This window comes from Ailuropoda melanoleuca, chromosome 3, assembly GCF_002007445.2.
Source record: "Ailuropoda melanoleuca isolate Jingjing chromosome 3, ASM200744v2, whole genome shotgun sequence".
Classification (NCBI taxonomy): Eukaryota; Metazoa; Chordata; class Mammalia; order Carnivora; family Ursidae; genus Ailuropoda; species Ailuropoda melanoleuca.
Window position 1 is genome coordinate 51,645,863 of NC_048220.1, and position 18,786 is coordinate 51,664,648.

At 45.3% G+C, this 18,786-nt stretch overlaps 1 protein-coding gene across 3 annotated transcripts in view; it reads left to right on the forward strand.

Annotated features, from left to right (window-relative positions):
• Positions 1 to 18,152, forward strand: part of SV2C (synaptic vesicle glycoprotein 2C) — a 213,014-nt gene extending 194,862 nt beyond the window's left edge. For 2 of the 3 annotated variants that reach the window (XM_002917214.3, XM_019797474.2), the window contains exon 13: positions 17,360 to 17,543. In XM_002917214.3, the coding sequence (XP_002917260.1) occupies positions 17,360 to 17,543 (184 nt within the window). Of the gene's footprint in view, positions 1 to 17,359 lie in introns of all 3 variants that reach the window. The other variant, XM_034656383.1, reaches the window with a different exon arrangement.
• Positions 18,153 to 18,786: the final 634 nt, after the last annotated feature.

Below are 18,786 nucleotides of genomic sequence, written 5' to 3' on the forward strand. Positions count from 1 at the left end.
GAGAGAAAACGGGGAGCGAGGTGAAGTTTCGGAGAGCTGCAGGGCAGCCTTAGCCCCAGGGAAGGAGTGAGGAGGACGGTAGGGGGGACTGCCCCACACCTCCTCCGGCAGTCTCAGGAAGGTTAGGCAAAGCTGTGGGGGCTGGGGGTGCGGGGCAGGGGCTGACAGCATCTGCTTCCAACAAGTCCTGCGTGTCCCAGGAACCGGCCGGCAGGAGTACTCCTAACTTGTTCAGTTATTGGAGCAGCAAAACATGGGAATGAATTTCCCAGCTCAGCAGCTGGGGCAGCGACTTGGATGTCCACGAGGTGTGTTTTTCACTGCAGCCACACCTTTGCTGGGGGATGTTCTCCAGCTCCTACACAGGTGTGATTAGATAACATGCAGGAAGTCAGTTTCCTCAGTGGTGGAGGGCTGACTTGTCCTCCAGAGCCGCACTGCCAGGGTCCTGGTGGATGAGTTAGTACCACCTCCTCTGTTGCAGGTGGAAACTTTCTCTCCCATCTCTGCCATGTTCCTCTGGGCCCCAGAAGGCATCTCCATGCATCTCTGGCTCAGCTCTGAGAGGAAAACCCCAACTGTCCTGAGTGCAGGCATCCTATGGCCTCTTCTCCCCATCAAAGCAGAAGAGAATACATCTTGACAAGAATTCTGACTAGAGGCTGTGATATTTCATATTAGAACTTTAGCACTGCCAACTCCTTGCCCAGTTCCTGGAATCTGTCCTTAATGATCAGAATAAGACACTCTGATCCCAGGCCCCGAGCCAAAAAATAACTTCTGGAACCATTTAACAGCCAACTCCTATCAAAATCCCAATCAGGGGCACCAGTGTGGCTCATTCAGTTGAGCGTCCAACTCGTGATCCGAGCTCAGGTCTTGATCTCAGGGTGCTGAGTTCAAGCCCCCACATTGGGCTCCATGCTGTGCATGGAGCTTAGTTAAAAACAAAAGTCAAAATTCCCAATCAAAATGATTCTATTTGGGGGACATAATGTAAGGTATAGTCTAAGTGCTATTACAACACTTGAAATCCACGTTTGTCAAGCACATTATAGATTTTACTTTTAATGTTATACCTTTGACTTTTATTAAGGGTTACATTTGCCTTTACTGTGAAAACACCAAAGAGGACAGGATACAGCCCATTACAGTACACCCTTCCCTCTGTGCGGGTCTGCCCGGCAATAGCAATATGCAGGGAGCTCTAGGACCCCCTTCTGAGGAGCTGTTCTGTCCCTTCCTTTCATGTGATAAAAATTGGTAATTCTTCACATTTCATTCTCTGTTAGGCAGGGAGGAGGCCTGTCTGCTAAATCTGCATGGTCCAGTTATTTGCTTTGTTCCTTCTCATTGTGATTTACCCTCTTTTATTCCTATTTTATTAATTTTTTTGTTTTTTGTAAGCTACCCTAAATCATTTCATAGAGAGGCAGGAAAGTTTGAAATTAAAATTATACATACTTACTGAATAGCACTTTTCTGTGCCTAAAAAATGAAACAAAGCAACAACTACAAGCACTTTATGTGTAAAGGAAAGCTCTGTTTTTCTATTGAAAGAATAATATTTCTCAATTTTATACTTTGGGCCACCAGGTGTGGGGTTTTTTCTTAATTTTCTATAATTTCCAGCAAACACCAGCTGGATGTCCCACAATTTAAGTCAGTTCTGACACCATCTGCCTGGAGATAGCATCAGATGCCACAGGTGAGGGACTCAGTTCCCACAAGACTGCCCCCATTTCAGTTGCCAAACATAAGTCAAGTTATCACCTGCACTTTTGACCAACTGGCCGTAAATTGGAGTTCTCATGACCCCTTCCTTGGGTTTGACCATTTGAATGGCTCACAGAACTCAAGGGAACATTTATGTATATTTACCAACTTTCTATGAGAAGATACAACTGAGGAAGAGCTGGATGGTGGAGATGCGTAGGGTGAGGGATGAGGGAAGGGCGAGGAGCTGCCCTGCTTCTCCAGCTGATTACCTTCCAGGACCACACCTTTCTACTGTGTCAATGGCACTATAATTCTTCAATCCTCAAAATCTCAGCATCAAAGGAAAGCATAATCTAATGATTGCCTGATGACATTTCAGCTTTCTCCCAGGTTAGATCACAGTAATGGCATATGATAATTTGAGGGGCCCAGAATGGGGTAGAAGGACACTCACAAACACACATTTTAGTGGAGTCCTTATAAGATCCAATTTGTTTATGGAGATGTGACGGAATCCGTTTTTTGGAATAGAAGCTTAGGGAGACTTTTTAGTATATTCTTTGAAACTCTCTCACACCAGATATATGGTGTCTTCCAACACCAACCAATTCTCCAATTCTGACACTATGTGGAGTTGGTATCAGATCCTACAAGTTAAAGGGCTCAGTCCCTCAAAACTGCCCCTATTTCAGATGCACACTGCAAATGGAGTGCCCAGGCAACTCGCACTTCTGCCCAGCCAACTACAGATTTGTGAATTTCCACAGCCTGAAAGAGGTTTGATCATTTACTAGATAAAGAAGTACCTTGGGTGAGGTATAGAAGAGTCTGAAGTGCATGAGCCTCTATTCCTGTGGAGTTAATTAGGGTCCCCCACCACCCTCCTTACATGTTGAATGCATTCAGCAGTCTGGAAGCTCTCTAGATTTATAGAGGTTTCATTATGTAGGCATGATTGATTAAATCCTTGGTCATTGGTGACTGAATTTAATCTCCAGCATCTCTCCCCTCCCTAGAAGTTGGGGGTCGGGTGGGAGGCTGAAAATTTCCACTCTCTATTCACATGGTTGGTTATTTCCAGAGACCAGCCCCCATCAAGAAGCTGTCTTTGGAGCTCCTCAAATTAAAGCAGAGATGATATGAAGTTTTCTGTTATTATGCAGAGAAGCTGACATTTTAAAGACTGATACAACTCAGTGTTACCTGGAGCGGGTGCGGGCATCATCGCTGCTCAGAAGCTGTTAGGAGAATTCTAAAAGCACTACATGTTGAGAGGGGGGAATCTAGCAATCTCAGTGTTTTTCCCTATAGATGAGGTGTTGTTTCCTTTGGCTGCTTTCAAGATGTTTTCTTGGTCTTAGTGTGGATTTCTTTGGGTTATTATGTTTGAGGTTTACTCACCTTCTTGAATCTGTAGGTTTGTGTCTCTGACAAATTTGTGTGGTTTTCAGTCATTATATATTTGAGTATTTTTTCTCTTTTTGTTTTTTTTTTATAATTTTTATTTTGTTATATTAGTCACCATACAGTACATCCCCAGTTTTTGATGCAATGTTCTATGATTCATTATTTGCATAATAACACCCAGTGCACCATGCAATATGTGCCCTCCTTAATATCCATCACCGGCCTATCCCAATCCCTCACCCCCCNACACCCAGTGCACCATGCAATATGTGCCCTCCTTAATACCCATCACCGGCCTATCCCAATCCCTCACCCCCCCCCCTCTGAAGCCCTCAGTTTGTTTTTCTCTTCTTCTGTTTGAACTCCAGTGACATGAGTATTAGATCTTTTGTGATAGTCTCAAAGGTCCCTGATGCTCAGTTAACTTGTTTTCAGTTTTTTTGGTCTGTTTTTCTTATTGCGTATTTTCTATTGTTCTCTTCCAGCTCACTGATTCTTGCCACGGACCCCTCCATTCTGATGTTGAGCCCAATCACTAAGCTTTTTTCCCCTATTTTTTATATGTTTTCCATATTTTATGTGGTCCAAGTGTGTTCATGATTGCTCATTGAAGCATTATTATCATGACTGCCTGAAAACCTTTGTCAGATAATGCTAATCCTATTATAAGACTTTAAATCTCTTGTAAACTTTAGTTTCTGGACACCTCCCTGTGGGGAGAAAAGGGTGCACTGCCTCATTATTGCCAGGTGGAGTTAGATGTCCAGTGTCCCCACTCTACTGATGCCCGTAAGGCTGGGTATTTTCATTACTACTGGCCAGTGGTGGGAGTCTAGGCTCCCCTCATGATCATGATGCCATGGAAGGAAAGAAGGGAGGAGTGGCAGAGCTCATCACTGGCCAACAACAATGAAAGTCCCAGCTCCCTACTTTGCCTTCCCTGATACCACTTTGGTGGTGATTTGGAGTCACCTCATCACAGTTTTGTGAGGGTGGAAGTCTAGGCTCTCTCTTTGGCTTTTGCTGGTGTGGCTGGCAGTTGGGCTATAATTCTTCTGGTATTCATTTGGAGGAGAGAGATTATTGTCTAAACATCTTCTGCCTTTCTAGGCTGCCCCTACCCTGGTCCTTTGACTAAAGAGAACAGGGTTTGTTGGGGCTTTTTAAATACTCTGTTGCTAATGGTATTTCCACATTGCCATCTTCTTCAGTTCCAAGTCTGAGATCAATGGAGCAAAAGAAAATGCAGGGAACTCATCACTCCCAAGGTCCCTAGCTCTTCTACATTGTTCTGTCTTTCAGAGTCTTCTTCTGGTTACTTTTTAATATCCAGTATTTTCAGCTGTAGTTAGTGGGAATGCTCATGAAAGTATGACTACGCCATCTCCATGTGAATTTTAATATTGTTTACTCACTCAACATTTTTTTTTTTTTGAGTGCCTGTGATACCACCATGAATGAGCTATTTGTGGTCATAACTCTCACAGAGCTTGTGGACAGGTGAACATCAGGTACCATAGAGTGAGGTCAGGGTCATTGTGGGGGAAGCGCATGGTGTCATGAAAGCAGAGAAGCGGGCCTCTTGAAAGAACTGATAGCTGAGAACTGAAAAATAGTAGGTGATAGCTAGGCAAAGAAATGGAGAAAGAACATTTCAGTCAGATGACAAATGAAATACTATCTGAAAACTTCTGGAGGCGAGAGTTAACAGAGGTAAGCAAGGAACAAATCAGGAAGGATCTTGTAAATTGCATCATCCTAAGGGTGATGGGGAGCCCTTGAAGTATTTTAGGAAGAAAAGGGACAAGATCAGAAAAGGGCTAGAAGTTTACTCTGGTGGCCAGAAAGGAGGCAGGAAGACTGGTTAGGATGGAAAACAGTGATGTGAACTAGAAAAATGTGGGTCAGAAAGTAGAGAAATCAACATTCAACATGTTCACAGATATTTAGAGATATAATAAATAAAACTTCTGGTAAGTTAGATGGTAGGGGGAGGAAAGAGGTCATCAAAGAGGATTCCAGCTTCTGCTTGTGCAGTTGAGTGGATGGTGATGGGCACTTTGAGACTGGGACACAGGAAGGAGAGAGACCAGGTTTGGGCTGGGGTCAGGAAGATAATGAGCTGCCATTGTGGATGTGTTGGGTTTTCAAGTCAACATGACGTTGTCTGATAAGCATTTGGATTATTATGTTTGGTTGCCAGAAAGACACGTGAGCTGAGGATAGAGTGTTCATTCACTAGTTCATTAAAAAGATGATTTTGGAATATGTGTCGTGTGGCAGGAATTATTCTGGTTCTTGAGATAGAGCAGTGAACAAAACGGGCAGAAAACCCTGGCTTGATGGAGCTTACATTCCACTTGGGAAAAGACAGTCAATAAACAATGAGATAAGTAAAGTAAATATATCCAATGGTCCTAAGTGCTCTAGAGAAAAAGAAAGCTACGTATGGGCATAGAGAGCACTGGGGTCTGGGGAGTTATAATTGTTAATAGGTTGGTCTAAGAATATCCAGCTATAACAGGTGACATTTGAGCAAAGACGCAGGAAGATACTTGGGAAGACAATTTTCACAGCAGAGGCAGCAGTGAGTGCAAAGGTCCTAAGGTGTCAGTGCAGGAGACCAGTGGGAGGAGGGGAAAAGAAGCTTGTCACACTGGAGCAGCATAAGCAAGATAAATGGTAAGAGGCAATAGGCCAGAGTAGACACGAAGGACTTTGATCTTCATGAAAATCCATTGGAGGGTTTGGGGCAGAGTAACGACATGATCTTACATATGTTTAAAAGGAAAACTGGCTTTTGTGTTTAAACTATACTACAGAGGATCTTCTCTACAGGGAGAGCAGTTAGGAGTGCACTGCAGCAGTTGTGGCAAGATACAGTAGTGCCAGTGGACGTGGTAAGAATTGGTTCAATTCTGTAAATATGTTGAAGACCAAAGGGCATTGCTGAAAGATTGGATGTGAGGTATAGGGGCGGGTAGGTGGTCGGGGAATGGGGCAGAAACTCAGAATGACTTCAGGGGTTTTCATCAGGCCTGGGGTTGCCTTTGCTGAAATAGGGAAGACTATGTAAGGGGGAAGTTAAGGAGGAAGTATCAGGAGCTCAGTTTTGTTCCTGTTAAGTCTGAGATGCTATGAAATATCCAGATGGAGATGTCAACTAGGCAGTTGCATGTATGAGACCAGAGTTCAGAGAAGAGGCCTGGGTGGGAGGTAAAAATTTGAGCCCTTTCAGTGTAGAGATGAAATTTAAAGTCCTGATGTCAGATGACACTATCAAAGGATGACATGTAGGTAGAGAAGAGGGAGTTCTGAGGACTCAGTCCAGAGATACGGGAGAATGCAGAGGTCCAGATGATAATGAGAAGTCAGGAAGGAAGACTGAGAAGGAGCCAGGAGTGAGGTAAAGAGAAAAGGCATGGGTTAGGTCCTGGGAGCCAAGGGAAGAAAGTAGTTCAGGAGGAGGGAGTGATCAGCTGTGATAGATGCTGCTGATGGACCAAACAGAGGAAGGGAACTGAGGACTCAAATTGGGGTTATGGCAGCAACTAAATTACCACATGACTGTAAAGGCAGGGGCCTGCTCACTACTACTAAGGCAAAGCCTAGTGGCCAGACTCCCATCCATGCAACAGGTGATCCCAAGGCAGGCCCAGGGTTGACTTACCTTGAGGTTTAGTTGACTTCGACACCCCAGACAGGGCTAAATCTGCAGGTGGGAGAGAAGTGGCCCCATGTGTAAAGACAGGAGGAACTTAGAGACAGTCAACTTGTGTACACACGTGCGTGTTTGCAGACAAGCAGCCATCCCTTTGTTCTTCTTCACTCTTGTGGCATCACTCTCCTGGCTCCTGGGCTGGTGAAAATATGTGGAGACCAGGCGGTAGGATTAGAGAGGACTGGGGGGTATTTCAAGGCAAAGGAAACAGAAAACAGAGCCCTACAGAAGAGTGATGTGTCTGAGAAAGCAAAGGGTCTGGTCTGGGGGTAAGCCCATCAAGGGAAGAAGATTCTGAGTTACCACAGCAGGTCATACTAATAGGCTGCACGGTTAGTATAAAGGCTAGGAGACAAGAAAGGGTTCAGTGGGCCAGAAGCTCAGGCCAGAGAAGAGAGAACAAAAAAACCAGCCTATCAACATGGGGTCAAGGAGGTAATATAGAGGCATCATCACCTGCAAAAATGAGGCCTGACACTGAGGAAAGGTTTTGTACATTAGAATTCTCTGTAAACTCTACGCTTAGTACAATGGGACAAATAGCTTGCAGCTGATTGTCAGTAATGTTTATTGAACTGACTCTTGCCAGACCTAGCTCAGGTACAGGCAACACTAACTGCAGTGGAACTTGGGGGACAGGAAGGTGCCTCTCTGTTCGTGCACTCACCCTGGCCAACCAGCTCCATTTGGTCCTCTGTCTTCATCCCAACTCTTCACTAACAGCTGGGTTCCTGGCGGAGGCCAGCCTCCCAACATCCCTGAGGACCTACCGCAGTGATTGGGACTCAGTGGTCCACACAGTATGTTTCTTCCTCCGACTCTGAATTCTGAGGCGTGACCTTAAGGAGAGAGTGGTACTTGCAGATCTGCAGGGAGCCGTGCTGGGAGCTGGGGGTGATGGAAAAAGCAGAGTTGAGTATGTGTCCATGAGGCTGAAAAGTCAGGACAGCTTTGAGAAGCATGATAAGGGAAGAAATGAAGAGCAACACAAGATGATAGATCTTTGAAGTGTGAGCATTATTGAATATAGAAGTCATTGTATAGTATTTTGACAATTTCTAATCATTCCTACATACATCAGCCCGTCCTGTGTCAAAAATAAGCAGGGAGCCTATTATCTGTAATGTAAACAATGGGCAACAGATACAATGTGAGATTCTTCTTACAGATGGAAGTATGACTGCCCCACTGTGCCAGAGATAGAACAGATTTTCCCAGCTTGCCATACATCTAAAAGGGGGCCCCACCCACGGAACACATGGGTCCAGGGGAGTTTCCTTTTTCCATCATTTCTCCACACCCAGGTGCTGCCACCATCTAAACTATCTCAGTCCTCCTTGCACTGGGAGATGCCAACACAAGATACAGTCTATTAACAGGTTCAGTCAGGGCTGGTTGGAGTCCATCCCCTGTATTCTAACTATGAAAAAAAATCAGAACTTCTCCCTCATCTCTTCGAATCTTCAAAGAGGAAACAATATGTAATGATAGGCTGACCTAGATTTACCTAGTATTCGTTAACCCCATCCTTTAGTTCCCTTCTTTTCCTCCCCTCCTTTGTCAAGGTTTTAGACCACCTGAAATCCTAAACATAGCCACCCAATGTAAGAGACACATGCACTGGGTCATTTAGGTTCTCAGTTCCAGCCTTCCTGTCATTCTGTATCCAGGCAGTGACTTCCTGCTGCCACCGTGCGGGTGTGACAGAGCGCCACTGCTGATGCTTCCTGCATCCTTATGGCCCAGTGGCCACTTTGACACCTTCTCCATGGAGCTCAGGACAAGGAGCTCCCACCTTGTAAATGCTGAAACCCAAGCTGTCCCTAAGCCAGCAGGCCTGTCTCCCGGGTATTAATCCAGCCATGTGCTCCTGCCTTCCCTGGCCACTGGTCCCCTCCCTTCTTCCCCTTTACACACACACAGTTTCAGACATGACCTCAGGAAGCATTTGAAAGTCAACCTCTGGTTGCTCCCACCTGCTACTCCCTGCTCGTCCTGGGCAGCTGCTGCTGTCACCCAGCGCTGTGGGCTGGTCCTTTTCCTCCATGAGCTAAACCAAAGCATCTGCCCAGAATTAACCAACTGAAGCCCCTCCCCTGAGGACTGTTCTTATTAAGACAGAGCAGCTCCCCATTGCCTCCCCATGCTCCATCCTGATGGTCTTTAATCCTGGATCTCGTATTGACCAGCTGTGCGACCTCAGCGAGACCACTCAGCAAAACTGTGCCTCATTTGTTTGAGATACAAAACGACAACATGCTATATCAGTGGTTATGAAGATAACTTAATATCTTCACTTAATATTTTTTGAAGATTTTGACATGAAATATTCCTTCACTCAACTGTCTTTTCTAACTTTTCTATCATTTCTATCTTTATAGACCTTGTCATTGTATAATATATGTCTGTATATTTTATGTGCCCTGAGTCATTTTGGCCATTCAGGCAATGTCAGACCCTTTTTGTCTCTGGCAGTGAGAAGTGGAGTGTGAGGCAGTGGGAAGTATACGTGTCCTTCACCCACCACCTCTCTCCAAGGTGGGGTGTTACAATGGTGGCAAATCCTACCAAATGTGCAAACAGGCACAGAAATGTTCCTACAGTCTGTTCTTGACTCCAGGGAAGTCCATCTCTCTGCCCTTGGGTGCTGAACAAGCCCTTACAGGAAAGGGCTTTGGGACCATCATGACATGCCAACAGCAGGACCATCAGCCTTGGGGCTGGTCAGGCCTTTAAGCATTAGTGTGCAGGACCAGTGGGCTCTAGAATCTGGAATCTCAGCCAAGGGTACCATTCCACCAGTTTAAGGTTGCTGGGCTTGGAGGATGCTTGCTCATCCATGGTGCTAAGAGCAGAACATTTCTTTCCAGTCATCTACTCATTTTACTAATGAAAAACTGTCTCTGCGTTCATTAACAAACTTTGTCATGCAGATTTCTAAAATAATGTGTAAAGCCCTAAGTACCTATCTCTGGCCTGTTGATTCCTGATTAACATGTTTTAAATTCTAGAGTATAGAACAACTTCTCTTTGTACTGAAGTACTTTTAAAGCAAATTACCACCAGGTCGTATAATGATATGATGTTATGTGTTTGTTTACTATATGTTACCCACTAGAATGTGAGCTCAATCAGGACAGGACTTTGTTTTCCTTATTTATTAGCACAGCTCTAGGTGAATGGGAGGAAGGAAAGGGAGGGGAAAGGGATGCTTTTTAAAATCCGCTTAGTTATGGGCTCTAGGTTTCCTCCAGATGTGGGATCTAGCACTGCACCCCTCCTCCCACATCTAGGTAAGCTGGTTAGGCCTGTCGTGAGTGAGGGGCATTCCTCTTCTCTTCCCTCTGACTACCCTCTGTCCCCCTTTCCACTTTCACTGTCCAGAGCCTGTGACCTCCCGATGCTTCAGCTGCCAGCTCCCCCTTGGTCACACAGCATTGACTACTGGAAACCCTCTTCCTCCTCTCTTCCCCTTTCTCCATCAGTAGTGAGGAGGAGACCTGGTGCTGCCAGAAGATAGTGGGTAAATTAGATCAGTCCTTTAGCCTTTTTGGAGCTTGGTTTCCTTATCTGAAAATAGAGGTGAGTCAGGCTCAGTGCCGAGGATTTAGGTCATCTCATTTAACCATATGTAAACGTCATTCCAAGCCTACAAGAGTAAGGAGACTTACTCTGTTTTCTAGAGAGGAAAATGAGACAGAGAGGAAAAGAAACTTGCCCTCGGTCACTGAGGCTCAAACCCAGCTCTGTGGCTCTGCGGTGCTGCTCCCAGAACAGACATACCCATCCCTCTCCTAGGGGGTCTGGGGTGGAGCTCTTCTAAGAAGCTTATCTGGTAATTAGAATATACAGTCATGTTCACTAATCCTGGCCTTAAATGAACTCCAAGTTGCCTCCCAGGGCTTGCTTTCATTCCATCATTATCTACTCTGGCCCAGGCACTCATCTACTTGCTGCCTAGCTTCATCAGATAGGGGGGAAGACACAAAGACTTCCATTTTGCCAGACTGTGAATATTTGCATATCAACAGCACAAGCAGTAGGAAGACCCTTGATGGTGATGGTGATGGGGATGGGAGGGAGATGGAGTGCTACTTTGGGCCCAGGGTTCCTCTTGGCTCATAAACCATACGTAAGTCCCATACGTAAGTCCTTCTCGGCTTGTATGTAAGGCAAGCCCTGCTCAGTGGTATAGGATGCCATCTTCCCAGGTTAAGGAGGGCACATACAGACCACACACATACACATACTACTTACTTGGGTGAGACAAACTTTCTCTTTCTTTGAAGCTCAGAAAGTAATTGAATTCAGTTTTTTCTGACTTAAGAATGTGAAATTAGAGTTCTATCCTCTGAACAAGCAAGAGGATAGTCTGGCATCAGTAAACAAACATGGCCTAATGCCCATTAGGATGCCCTTTACAGAAATCTACTTCCAACATATTTTGAAGGTGTCAGGAAATTCCTTACTTCATTCCACAAGTATCTTCTTATGTGTCACTGTGCTTGTCCTAAAGCGACAGCAATGAATGAATGGAAAGACTCTACAATCCTGCCCCAAAGATCAGGCTGAATCCAGACAGGAGAGCCCTGAGAGTGGTACAAGCCAGTCCTTAGTGGGAGAGCAGGAAGGAGGACCTCGTTCAACAGGAAGAACCTTCATGGCTGCCCAGAGTCCAGCCTACACAGCGGCTGCACAAGAGTTGGAAGAGAAAGAAATGATTCAGGTTACTTGAGAAATAGATTGCCTCTGGGAGAAATAAGCTGTAAAAAGCAACGTAAATAAGAGAGCAGGAGCAGGGATGGGAAGGAAAAGAGGTTGGATGAAGCCTTTGCCTTGGATTCCTCTCCTGTGGGCCACAGTCTCCTCCCAGCCCAACCATATCATAAACATTTTCCCTTGCCTGTGTTACACTGCCTGACATTTCCTAATGAACACACCCAAGTGAAGGTTTTGAGTGTGAAGGTGTTCATTGCAATAGCATTCATGTTCCCCCAGTCTGGAAAGCTCCTAACTATCCCAGTGGTATGCTTATGGAGATAATGGTTATATGCCTCATCATTTCATTTTAAACAAAACATAAACAACATGGGATGATTTTATTAATAATTGGGGGAAAGCAGAAGCAGAATTGTGTAAATCCTGTGGTTCATAAAAAATAAGGATATGATTGGGAGCACACTAAAGGGAATTCAGAAATAAAAACCATTTTTTTGGAGGGGTGGAGTAGATTTTTTGCTTTTGTAATTTCCTTTTGGCATAGAATAGTAAATCCAGATCAATTCAAAAATGCAGTTATCTCTGGAAGAATCCAGGGTCCTCCTCCCTGGATATACCTTAGATTCACACAAGACTTCTAAAAACTAACAATGCCTGGGCTCCCAGCACAGCAGTACCATCAGACTGTCTGGGGGTGTGGCCCTGGACATTGGTATCACCACAGCACTGTGTTGTGAAAGCTCCACAGGTGACAGTGTGTACCCAGCTTTGAGCACCCCTGAGTGAGACTGTGGTCACACAGGGCCATGCACCCTAGTTCCACCAGATTGCTCCTCTGACCTCACATTGAAACAGCTGAGGAAGAGGAACACTTGTTTGGGGACTGGGGGGAAGCAGGCCATTTGGTGCTCTAGAGGCCTTTGTGGGGGTATCTAAGACTGAGTGGGGTACCACAGAGATCAGTTAGATGTGAGGGTGTTTTGAGAGTCAGAGAGTACCTCTGGGCACATCCCATCCTTCACCTGGTGAGCTCCTCCTACTCCTTCAAGATGACTTCTCTTCTCATCCATCCCCTCTGAGAAGTCTTCCCTCAGTGCCCCACCCCCACGAGATCACCTCCCATCCTCTGCACCCCTATAGTACCCTTGGCTGTCTGTATTACCGTACTGAGCATGTTGTGTTTTCATGATCTTTTTGCATCTGTCTTAATGCAAAGGTGGACTTCGTCTTATTAATTTCGGGCTCCCTGGTGCCTAGTGTAGTGCCTGGCACGTAACCCTTAATGATTGTTAAATGAATACATAGAAGAATGTGTAAATTAGGACTTTATTAAGGACCATTTTGCTTCTTAGACAAATATTCAAGGAGTTTCTAGTGCTCTTAGCATGGTAGTCCAGTAGCTCAGATGGATTCAGTGGTGAAATAGCTTTTTTAGATAAACCTGGGAAACGTGCCATCATTTGTAATGCCACTTGCATGAGGAAAAAAATGCAATTCATTTGGTGCTTTCAAGAGCCAACTTCTGGACGAATCCCTAGATCACAATGTACAGTAGTTCCTCCTTATCTGAGGTTTCCCTTTATGCAGTTTTGGTGACTCATGTCCCCTCAGGTCTGGAAGCTGATGAGCCACCTCCTGACACAGCGTCAGACGGTCAGTGGTAGCCTAACGGCACATCCCAGCACCTGCGTCATTCACCTCACGTCATCTCCTCATGTAGGCATTGCCTCGTCTCACGTCATCACAAGATGAGTGAGGACAGGGGCGCCTGGCTGGCTCAGTTGGTGGAGCGTGGGACTTTTCATCTCAGGTTCGATTTGTGAGTTCAGGCCCCACATTGGGTGTAGAGATGACTTACACAGTATAATATATTTTGAGAGAGAGAGAGAGAGACCACACTCACCTCACTTTTATCATAGTGTATTGTTGTTCTACTTTATTGTTAGTTATTGTTAATCTGACTGAGCCTAATTTATAAAGTAAACTTTATTATAGGTAAGTATATATAGGAAAAACATAGTATATATAAGGTTTGGTACTATCCCTAGTATCAGGGGGTGTTGGAATATCTGCCCTGCAGATGAGAGGGGCCTATGATATTATTGATTTAAGGACTGCCTATACTTTGCAAAATGCCACCCCACCTTGCTCAGTTCTTAGTATTCCTTTTCTAAGTTTTACCAGTGATTTGACTGAGTTGTCCAGAAAAAGTTCTTTCCAAAAGTTTAGACTAAGCAAAGAGAATGCTTCCATTTTACCCCTTAAAAGGTGAATTCCGTGAGCCGAGTCTGGATCAACCCCATTTCAGGTCTTTTCAAAATGAGCAATTAATTTGTTTTCCTGATTTTAGCAGTCAATCCTTCAGTCAGTGTTTGAAACCATGGCTAACAGTGGCATGGTGCCCACCGTGTGCTGGGCACAGCCTACGTGCTACTATTATTCAGCATCCCTTGATTCTCCCCAGGAACCCTGTAAAACCCACAGCTGACCCTGCATTGAAGTCAGAAAAATGAAATTTAAGAGGCCGAATGTGAGGGCGAAACTTTCCTCACTCTATCCAAAATGGTGCCAGCGGTTTCCTTTTCCCAGCCTCTAATCAAAGCTAGTAATGATATGAATGAACTGGAACCTGCTCCATTGGGAAGGCCCTGGAGAAGCCACAGTCCAGCCACAGGGAGGGATGCTCTGGTGGCCACACCCCCATCAGCGGAGCCTGAGGACCCCAGTAAGCCAGCTCCCTGCACTAGCACTGGGCTCTCAGACAGAGGGAGTTAGTGGTGCAGGACAAGGCCACGGTAATAAAATGTGGAAGAGGGCTGCCGTGGTCCCAGGGTACTGTTCAGGGAAAGAATTTCTATGTAAAAGATTTAAGTGTGTTGAGCAAGAATTGAAAACAAAGGATTCTGGCTGGAGAGGTAGGGGAACAAGGCATAGAGTTTATAGAAAGATCATAGATCAGTTCATTCTTTCTCTTTGGTACTTGTCGGTTAAGAGAGGGCACAGAACATCTTTGGTCTGAAAAAAAAACTCAGTAGCTTGTCCTGCTATTGAGAAGTCAGCAAATCAAACGCTGAGCTCTGCAAACTCTAAGCTCCCCACCCTCAAAGGACTTAATGAGCATGGGGACTTGTATTTTGTGTGTCTGTAGAGGTTCATGGCTTTCCTTTAAGTAAGAGCAAAGAAATAAATGAAGTCAAAGCTTATTTACTTTGTAAACAGATAACCAGCAAGGAAGAACTACTTTGAGAATGATTTTGGTAACACAGCTGTGTGTCTGATGCATGGGAAATCACACCCTCCAGCTCACAAGTATTTGAAGAAATAATTTACTTATCCGAGGAAAGGACAGTCACATTTTCTCGAATGCCAATGCTAATTTAAGGAGGCTGTATGCTTTGTGTCCATACCAGATTTTCGTGTGAGGAGCCACCTCTGCTCGGTAAATGAAGATGGAGAGTCAGAATATATAAAGATTTGATCATTTGGGGTTTTTTCTTTTTTTTTAGAAGCTTTAGATACCAGATGTTCCCAATGCATGTCTCTTCAGCACTGTCCAGAAATCTCAGGAAGTTGTCCATACCATAGGGAGATAGCCACCCGTATTTTATACCCTGTTTAGAGTTAGAGCTTGGGAAAATACGGTTATTTTAACCCAGCTGTAAACTCTGCTTGGGTCATTCAGCAGTTTCAGCATCGAGAGACTTCTTCCTACAGAAGAATGTTCCCCTCTTATCAGCAACATACACACTAGCCATTTTTCCCAGAATGATACAGTTTATCTTACTACCAGAAGATGTATTTGGTAATTTATGAATCTAGAATCTAGAAACTAAAATGTGCTTTTAAAAAAATGAAGGTCATCAATCTGAAAGGCTACCTACCATAGGACTCCAGCTATCTGACTTTCTGGAAGAGGCAAAATTAGAGACACTAAAAAGATCAGTGGTGGCTGGAGTTACTGGGGAAAGAGGAGGAATGAAGAGGGGGAGCACATGGGATTTTAGGGCAGTGAAACTATGATTCTTAGGATACTGTAATGTGGATACATGGCGCTATACATTTACCAAAGCCCACAGAATACAAAACACAGAATGAACCCAGACATAAACTATGGGCTTGAGTTAATAACAGTGTACTAATACTGGTTCATCAATTGTAAACCTCTGTACCACACTCAGATGTTAAAAATAGGGCCGTGGGGTGAAGGGGTATATGGGAACTCTCTTTGCTTTTCACTCAATGTTTTTGAAAACCTAAAACAGCTCTAAAAAGTATTAATGAACAAACAAGGAGTTCAGCCTCATAGCTTTTCCATGGAGGTGAGGGAGGCTGTGGGGATCATGTCATTCTACCGAAGTCCTCTGTGGTACCCAGCATGTAGCGTCCAGCAATTTCATTTGAAAATGGTTATCAGTATATTAAATCTTACCTTTCCAGTGGTCGTTGTTATTACCAGTTTCTTTATTTAAAAACAAGCCAAAAAGAAGAAGCATATAAAATTAGCTTACTCTCTTCTCAAGAAGTTCCTGTTTTTGTGTCAGAGATTCTGTTACACCCCTTCCACATTCCACACAGTTGGCAATTTTGCCACACGGCAGAGGCCTCTACCTTCTAGGTGTCTTGGCCAGGAAGAAAGTTGGCACTTGCTACCTCTTCGTAGGTCTTTTCTGACCCCTGAAGGTACTGGCCCTGGGCAGAGTCCCAGGCTGAGTTCCCTCAGACGTGTGCATTCCTCTCTGTGGTGTGGGAAGGGGGGTGAGTGGATAATAACCGCAGTGACTATCTACACTTTGTAGAAAATAGCGCTAGGAACAGCTCAGATACAGATGAGTAGTTGTGACTGGCCGAAGCCCGCACTTAGGCATTCACAAATCAAAGGAAGATGTGTAGAAGGTGCTGCGTTTTACAGCATATAAAATGCACTTCCCTCCGGAGGGGGCAATGTGCCAGCAAGGAATGATCTTGCGTTCAATTTGCCTTGAACACACAGATGTACCCAGTGACAGACAAGAAAGTGAACTGGCATAGAGGCCGAGGAAATTCATATTATGATGTCAGAGGTGTCAGCACCCTCATGAACAAAATTAAGTTTCCTACCTAGAAGGGCAGACTAAAATCACATCCAAACGCTAGCACCGTGAGCAAGAGCTTCTCTAGGCCTACGTTCTGATTCTCCCTTGTAATATTTTCCTGGACGTGATTTTCCACATGAAACCCTGATGAGGATGGAAGAAGTACCATTAGCTCATTGGTGGGATGCCCCGCTCGGCATCCAGTGTCTGCCTGCTACCAAAACACGTGTGAAGAGAGCGTCATCATTCACCTCTATGTCACCCGAAAGATGAGGAATACCAGCCAATCATCTCTGATTTTCTCTGAAAATTCCATGGCTTTAGTTCTTTAAAACCTCACACGTTAACGAAGCTATGAGGAAAGAGTGAGGGGAAAAAAATCTAAAGAAATATATGGTCCTGTATTTTAATTAAACTCTGGAAGAGAGAAGAAATCTCCCTGATTTTCCTTTTTCTTTCTGTTCACAATAAAGTGGAACTTCTGGGCAGAATAAGAATCAGTCAAGGTGAGGAGAAAAATCAACAGAGGGCTGAAGGAACCGTACCAACAGCTGAGGTTCTCTGCCTGCAGATGCACTGACGAGCATTTCATTACTTGCCTTAATGAGATACAAAACTCTTCCTGGCGGTCCTTGAGAACTACCGCCGAGGACGTTTGTATCTAAGGTTGCATCTGGGAAGTCGCTTTGTCAACCTTGCCTTGTGTCTCTTCCCCTTGCAGGGCGACAGGCTTTGGCTTCTTGAATGCCCTGTGCAAAGCAGCGGCCGTCCTTGGAAACTTAATATTCGGCTCCCTGGTCAGCTTCACCAAATCGATCCCTATCCTGCTGGCCTCCACTGTGCTGGTGTGTGGAGGACTGGTGGGCTTGCGCCTGCCCGACACACGAACCCAGGTCCTGATGTAATGGGGTACAAGCCATCCGTCTACCACGTTTCTTTGTCCTGCCCTGTGTCAACCCTCCGGACGGACTCAAGGTTTCAGATGTTTTCAGATACTGAAAGGTGGTAAAATACCGAACACTAACTCTTGCCGTGACTGAACTGTAGTTGTGTACCATCCTGCCCCTTAGGTGTGAGTTTGCAGGGGTTTTCATGCCTTGTGACCTTTCCTAACAGGGCTGCTCCCAGCCCCCAGGAATCAGTGGTAGCACTTTTTAAGTGTCCTCGTCAGTCAGGCCTCCCTGAGATTCTGCTCACTGAAGGTGGAGGGGCCTGTGCTGCCTTCAGAAAGAGATCCTGCTTCTGATTTCGCATTCACGGGAAATAGAAGTTGGCATATTATTGCCTTTGTGCTGAGGAGAGGGATTCTTTTTTTTTTTTTTTCAAACAGAGTGATATTTCCTGTTTACTTAGAAAAGGATACCCAATTCTTGCTGTTACAGCAGGGCCTTACAAAGAAAACCATGTGGCACCAAACAGAGCTGGGTGGGGCTCTTTGAGGCCTGACAGGGAAGGTGGCTCTGCTGACAAGAGAGAGAGGCTGTGCCATGAGCAGCAAAGATCTGAGTGAAAGGCATAAGCCAGATTTCTGCCCAGTTTAAGTCCTGAAAAATCTGAAGAGGGAGCCGTGTTAGTGTCGGTGATTGTGGCCTGTGGGCCAGAACGTTAGAAGATCAGAGATCAGAGACAGATCTGCTGCCTCCCTTTACCCCCTCATCCCGGTCTCCTCCCCGCCCCCACCCCAGCTGCCCTTGATCTTGGTAGGGTGCAGATTCAAAAGGAGAAAGTCACTATCCAAACCCTGGGTCTGCCTGCCTGATTCCGCCCTTCCTCCGAAACGTGCTCAGTCTAGAGCTGGTCAGTCGTCTCTGTTGTTGTAAATTGCAAATGAGGAGGAAGTCCACCTCTAGGGCTGTTTGGAAATGCAAAATGCTACCTTGAGGGTACAACCTTTCTGAGGGGCGGTGCCCCCCCGCGCGGTTGACACTGGGCTTTCTAGCCGGCAGCGCTGAAGTGGGTCTTCTTCCCCCAGCTTCCACTGGCCCATGTGTTCCAGCTGCTGGTTCTGTGTGGAATCTCCATCCTGCTTAGTCCAAGCAAGGGGCCCTCTGGCAGACAAGGGCAGCATCTCCCGGTGGTCTGGGGCTGCTTGCTTTATTTACCTCTGGAATCCGCCTGGGCCTGGAAGACAGAGTCGGCAGGACATTC